We start from the raw sequence: 7,263 nt of genomic DNA on the forward strand, positions 1-7,263 counted from the left end.
AACCGCCATAATAAAGCCAGACTACGGTTTGCAACTGCACATGGGGATAAAGATCGTACTTTTTGGAGAAATGTCCTCTGGTCGGATGAAACAAAAATAGAGCTGTTTGGCCATAATGACCATCGTTATGTTTGGAGGGAAAAGGGGAATGCTTGCAAGCCAAAGAACATCATCCCAACCGTGAAGCACGGGGGTGGCAACATCATGTTGTGGAGGTGCATTGCTGCAGGAAGGACTGGTGCATGTCACAAAATAGATGGCATCATGAGGCAGGAAAATTATATGGATATATTGAAGCAACATTTCAAGACATTAATCAGGAAGTTAAAGCTTGGTCGCAAATGGGTCCTCCAAATGGACAATGACCCCAAGCATACTTCCAAAGTGTTGGCAAAATGGCTTAAGAACAACAAAGTCAAGGTATTGGAGTGGCCATCACAATGCCCTGATCTCAATCCTATAGAGAATCTGTGGGCAGAACTGAAAATGCGTGTTTGAGCAAGGAGGCCTACAAACCTGACTCAGTTACACCAGCTCTGTCAGAGGAATGGACCAAAATTCATCCAATTTATTGTGGGAAGCTTGTGGAAGGCTACCCGAAAAGTTTGACCCAAATTAAACTATTTAAAGGCAATGCAACCAAGTACTAATTGAGTGTATGTAAACTTCTGCCCCACTGGGAATGTGATGAAAGAAATAAAAGCTGAAATAAATCATTCTCTCTACTACTTTTCTGACATTTCACATTCTTAAAATAAAGTGGTGATCCTAACTGACGTAAGACAGGGAATTTTTACTCTGATTAAATGTCAGGAATTGTGAAAAACTGAGTTCAAATGTATTTGGCTAAGGTGTATGTAAACTTCTGACTTCAACTGTATATGCCAAACAAATCATCTCCAGCTCTTTGGTCAAACTCGAGTGGTGGTTAGCACAGTATGATTATAATGAACATAAAATCTTGGGTAATTGTGTCAGATACCATATCAGGACAAAGGGTCCATGTTAGCACCAGTTATAAACAAGGCTTCTTACTCCATTCTTCACTAGTGATTGGTAAAGTCGACCCAGCAGTGCTCAGTGAACAAACTGCATACATCCAAGTGCTATTTACTTCCTCTAAATGTGGCAGCCAGGCTGTTATTGCGAAACAGATTTTCTATTTACCAAAAATAAATATATAACAGTCGGATCTAGTCACAGCCTCTTTCTCATTATCCTATACTCTTTTTCAAAGACACATCAAGACTGATCGTCTCGCATTATCTAACTTGGCAAACACATTTATAAACCACCTGGCTTTCTCTTCAGCTGGTTAAATAAGCCCATTGCACATATTTGTTGAGGCCCCCGGGCCATTCTGCAATGAAGTGGGTGTGTCTCACAAGTTTTGGGAAGGGGTCCAAGATTTCTTTCATAACCCTCAGTTGGTATAAATAGTTTCTCTGCAAGCATTTCCCTCAGGCCAGTGGATGCATCTGAACTGAGCTGATTTAAAAGACACACTCAGCACAATGTAAGTAGAAATTATAGTCTCTTTGCTTTGATATGTTTCATTTGACTTGTGATGGTGTTAATTATTAAAGGGAGAATGATTTCTATAGAAATTGAAAGTTGTAGTATCATAATTTGGAAACTGTCTTAAAGTATTACAATATATTGCAATAGTGATTATTAATGTCTGAATATTAGATTTTTCATGTGATGTGGTCACTGACGGTTTAAACTTTTAATGTGATGACACTGACTGTTTGTGTGTACTTCAGGGTTTATTTTTCAGGGTTGGTTGGCTTGCTTCTCATCTTGACTGCTGAAGCCAGAATTGGGTAAACGAAGTTATAATACACATCTGTTATTACTTTCCTCACATCGTAACCACACGTTTCAGGAATCACACGCTGCTTGTATAGTGAATGTTTGAATATTTATATTGAATATTGATGTCGTGCAATATTTTCTAACTTTCTCCATGATTGATTTGTTTTCCACTGATCCCTATAGGAACTCATCTGAGTCTAGCTTCTGTACCGAGTCAAGGGAATGTCTGCTGTATGATCTGGTGTGCCAGAATGACGATTATGAGGTGAGTTCATTGTAAAGCACAAATTAATGACACATAAAACGGAGTCAGGGGTGTTATTTGTGACCGCTTTTTTTTATTGTTTAGGTTTCTGTCAGGGTTGCAGATAAAATACATTTTAATTTTCATCAGAACATCGTTTATCAACTTGATAATATTAATGATCATTTTTCATAAAATGTTAAAAACAGACGAATTGTACCTTCATGCGTAAAACAGGAGCTTCCCCCAATCCCCACCCTGCTACCAAGGTGCCATCCACCTGACAAGTCCCCAAGTCCCCAAGCCCCAGAAACCAGGCTTCCCACCCCTTTCTACTGGACCTAGACACCAAAGTTGCTCCCCCTGCATCCAACATCCGTAACTCACACACTCTCCAACACAGGACTCTGAGTGAAGGTTTGTGTCTGTGTTGCAGGTGCGCCACTATGACTCGGTGAAATGGGTGTCGACAGACGAGGAATGCTACTCCATGGACAAGGCCATGTACACTGCCTTCCAGAGACTCTTCAAATACATCACCGGATCCAACGAGGCTGGTGTGTGTGTGTGTGTGTGTGTGTGTGTGTGTGTGTGTGTGTGTGTGTGTGTGTGTGTGTGTGTGTGTGTGTGTGTGTGTGTGTGTGTGTGTGTGTGTGTGTGTGTGTGTGTGTGTGTGTGTGTGTGTGTGTGTGTGCGCGTGTGTGTATGTGTGTGTATGTGCATGCGTGTAAGCGTGTGTGCGTGCGTGCGTGCATGTGTTTGTGCGTATTGATCTATTTGTGTGTGTGTGGATGCACATTTTTCCTACAGGCGTCAACATTAACATGACAACTCCGGTGACTGTCAAAATCGAGGAGAAGAAGAGGTTGTGGCAGTCGTCTGTCTTCACCCTCAACTTCCTCCTGCCGTCTGACTATCAGATGACTCCTCCCCAGCCCACTGATGACAGTGTAAGACCCAATCTCAAATAGACCCCTAGACCCTACACCTTATGAGGCTTTTCTAGAGTGCCAGGTGGGTGGGGTTTGCCGTTTTGGGACTATTCTTTTGGTGCCATTGTGCAAGAAAAGCTTAATCGAGCGCAGTTACAATATTAAAAAGAACACAAATACCATTTGAACCCATGTCAAGTATGTCATGTTTTTTTCAAGACCGCTGGTTAACAATGTGGATGTCTTTGTGATTTCCCCGTGCAGGTGTATTTTACAGAGACGCCAGACATGAAAGTGTACGTGAGGAGCTACGGTGGATGGATGATGTCTTTGACATCCAGTGTAAACTCTATGCTGCTGAAAAGGCAGCTAGACAAAGTCCAGGCCACCTACAACAAAGACTACCACTATGCTGTGGGATATGACAGGTGAGAGCACGGATACAAATCCTTCAATATACTCATATCCAACATCCAACCCAATTCCACCAAAATACTTTTTCAAACATACTTTAATATTTTGTGTGTGTGTATGTGCCCTACAGCCCAATGAAGATTCTGAATAGGCACAACGAGGTGTGGTACATGGTTGAGGGAGAGCCTGTGTGCCCTACCTCCTCCTAAACATCCTCCTCCATTACTGCTGAGTCTGGCATAACCATTTTGAGGAGGACCAATGGGAGGTGCATGGTAGACTGAGAACATCTGAGATAATGTGGTTTGGGGGCAACAAAGATGTTAACTAAGATATGTGTCTCTGATCTGGTGGCACTATAATCCTAAATCAATATGCCACATATTACTGTATGTATATACATATGTCTTAGAATTTACTCATTCTTAGTCAGGGTTCAGTTTGTTAGGGAGCTGCCTTGCCCAACCCCCCCCCCCCCCCCCAGCCCCATAATTCGAACTCTGTACATATTGACATGTTCTAACAATGTGGAGTGAATGTAGATGTAGACAGGGATACATTTGTACTAAAGTCTGTTTATGAAAAGTAACTTCCCTTTTGACAAAATACCACATTCAATGTTGAACATGATTTGGATCTTTGTCTGTGTTGAGTTTGTTCCCTTAAATATATGCCAAACAAATCCTCTCCAGCTCTTTGGTAAAACTTGAGTGGTGGTATATACAGTATGATTATAATGAACATAAAATCTTGGGTCATTGCGTCCAGAAACCATATTTGTTACCTTGTCTGTCCATGAGAGATTATAATGAACATTACAAATGAAATTTTACATTTGAGTAATTTAGCAGATCCTTGTTATCCAGAAGGACTTACAGTTAGTACATTAACCTTAAGGTACAACAACCACATAAGTCAAACGTTCCTAAACAATGTTTCAAAAGCAGCTATCAGCAGAATCCGTGCTTGGAAGAAAAGACAAGTGCAAGAGTCAATGCAAGAAAGCCAAGTATAACGAACGGTAAGGTGTTAGGCTTTGTTGTGTCCCCCCCCCCCCCCCTCCCCCCCCAGTTATTCCTTTCACAAATACAGTGAAGTCATATTTGAAAGCTATAAAAAATCTAATTTGTTTGTTATTATTCAGTGGTGCCCAACACAAGACCACTATACACCACTTTTTTGCCACTCAGGGCATGTTCTAAGAAAACATCTCAAATACAGATCACAAGTAAGTACACTCTTAGAAAAAAGGGTTCCAAAAGGGTTCTTTACTGAGGAATAAGGTTCAACCAAGAACCAATTTGATCAGAAGAACCCTTGTTGGAAGACAATAGTTCTTTATCAGTCAAAGGGTTCTACCTAGAACCTTTAACATCCTAAGAACTGTTTTTGGAAGAAAGGGTTCTTTGATGATTCTTTGGCAGGCAAGAAGGATTCTATATGGAACCATATATAATATTTCCCAGCATGCTCTTTTTCAGGGAGATTTTCCGAATTGTTTGTTTTACTGTAATATCTGTGTTTTTGCATGTACTGTACATTGATCAGTTGATTAATTTTATGCTACACAAAGATAAAGAACATACCGTTTTCTAAACTAATCCAATCAGTTAGTAATTGGATTTATTCCACCCGTTACTGAGATGAGTTTTCCTGTTTAAATGATTGAGGTTGTCGCAATATTCAATCTTCCCTCTGTCGAATCCTTCATAGATGGTTGTAGGACGAACCTTTAGATTATAAAATGGTTATTGGTAGAACCCTTCATAGAGTGTTCTAGGTAAAACCATATACAGGGGGTTCTTTCAAAAACCAAACACAGGGTTCTAGATAGAAGGGTTCCCCCTATGGGGACAAACTGAAGAACCCTGTATGGTTCTAATTAACATATTTTTTTCTGAGTGTACACTGCATTACACACTGCAATGGGTAGGCATTCCCTATCATGAACTCTGGCCTGCCCTGCTCTTGCAGATGTAAACCGCTTTGTGCTGCCTAACCAATGACTGTGCCGTGTATGGTGGCACCTCAGGAGGCGAGTCAATTTCAACAACAAAAAAGCAATATCTGTGCACGCGGACCAGGCCTACTCATGTCCTGTTCAGTTTGAGAACGAGAGCTGAATATGATATGGAGGATCAGAGGTCTTTTTTTTAATTTTGCTAAGGCAGCAGCTACTCTTCTTGGGTCCAAAGCTTGCTACTGATATAATTGATTTTTATACAAATTAAATGGACCTGATTATATAAAACAATCTATAACGAGGCTTTAGACCACAATGTTTCATGCTAGAAACAAGCTGTAAAATGCCAGGGAAAGATGTGACTCAGATACATATAAGAGATCTTTGGTTTGTCTCTATGACATTCAGAGGCTGCGCTACCACCTTCTTGAATATCCTTATAGAATAAGTGCATAAAATGCACCCTCCAATTGCAACGTCTGCCTATATGCCCACACATCTTGTCTCAAAAACACAGTATTTGGTCCCATATTTCTTGCATGCAATGCAGAGTATGTGAGTGGAGGGGAGCAGAGCGAGGAGCTGAGCGTGTCCAATTTCACTGGAGCGTGGAGCGAGATTCCCAAAGGCTGTAGCGTCGGCAGTTTCGCCCGCTCCAATTTCGCCCCAGTAGCGCTCACTTCAGGAGCTCAGGGCATGCCATCTCCAGCATTCATTGGTAGTCTACTTGTGTGCTGCTAATAGCCAATTGCTTTGGATACTGTCATGGAGTTCGCTAAATATTTTCATAAAGAAACTAATAAAACACACAGGTGCTAAATCAAGGAGACTTACAAAGATGAGTGTCCACTGTTATGTGTAAGGCTTGGATGCCACCTGCTGGTATGGTGCCAAACTGTTAGGTTATAGACCGGATGTCATTGTTCTACGCGCGGGACTTGGCAGCTACACTGGCTACATGAAACATCCACAACTAAAGAATCATTGTGGAATCTGAAAAGACACTTAACCCAAAAGTATGATGGTGTACTTACAATGTGCACATGTTAAAAGAAAGGAATGAGGTGGGTAGATAACTAAGTGTGTCATTGTAGCAAAGTTTCTATCAACAGAAAATCAGGTCTCTTAAATGTTTCGTTCATTTTCGTTCTACTATCTATATAGATTATGGCCCAATAGGCCTGGCATATTCCCACTTTCAAGGAGCTTTCCGTTTTGATTGGGTTATTTTGCCTAAAAACCTATAGGCCTGCCTATAGAAAAATAAAACAATTAACAACTTTGCATCTTTGCCCAGCCTGGCAAAAGTGGCCAAAAAGGGTGTTTTAGCATCCCCAGTGGCTCTGCAAGTGTGGATAGGTGAAGCCACAGACTGGCCAAACTCGTGCTTCTAAAAATGAATTCAAAGACACTAATAAGACGTTTTTTTGCTTAATTTGTATTTAATTCTAAGTAAGTCACAGCCTATATGCGCAATTTATAGACTATAATAATTTAATACAATGAAATGTTGTTTAAATCTTCTTATGGCTGCAATCCCGTTAACGGGATTGATATGACAACAGCCAGTGAAAGTGCAGGGCGCCAAATTCAAACAACAGAAATCTCATAATTAAAATCCCTCAAACATACAAGTATCTCATACCATTTTAAAGGTAATCTTGTTGTTAATCCCAACAAAGTGTCCGATTTCAAATAGGCTTTACAGCGAAAGCACCACAAACGATTATGTTAGGTCACCGCCAAGTCACAGAAAAATTCAGCCATTTTTCCAGCCAAAGAGAGGAGTCACAAAAAGCACAAGTGTTTTCTATACAATACTAATAATAATATGCATATATTAGCAACTGGGACTGAGGAGCAGGCCGTTTACTCTGGGCACCTCTGGGCAC

At 40.8% G+C, this 7,263-nt stretch overlaps 1 protein-coding gene across 1 annotated transcript; it reads left to right on the plus strand.

Moving 5' to 3' along the window:
• The first annotated feature begins 1,416 nt into the window (after nt 1-1,416).
• Nucleotides 1,417-4,182, plus strand: LOC129823861 (heme-binding protein 2-like). Its single transcript, XM_055882910.1, has 7 exons — nt 1,417-1,516; nt 1,767-1,826; nt 2,002-2,083; nt 2,499-2,619; nt 2,873-3,012; nt 3,259-3,422; nt 3,539-4,182. Coding segments are annotated over exons 1-7 (648 nt in total). The 5' UTR covers nt 1,417-1,514; the 3' UTR covers nt 3,618-4,182.
• The last annotated feature ends 3,081 nt before the right edge of the window (nt 4,183-7,263 follow it).

Source organism: Salvelinus fontinalis, chromosome 2, assembly GCF_029448725.1.
Source record: "Salvelinus fontinalis isolate EN_2023a chromosome 2, ASM2944872v1, whole genome shotgun sequence".
In the NCBI taxonomy this organism is placed as follows: domain Eukaryota; kingdom Metazoa; phylum Chordata; class Actinopteri; order Salmoniformes; family Salmonidae; genus Salvelinus; species Salvelinus fontinalis.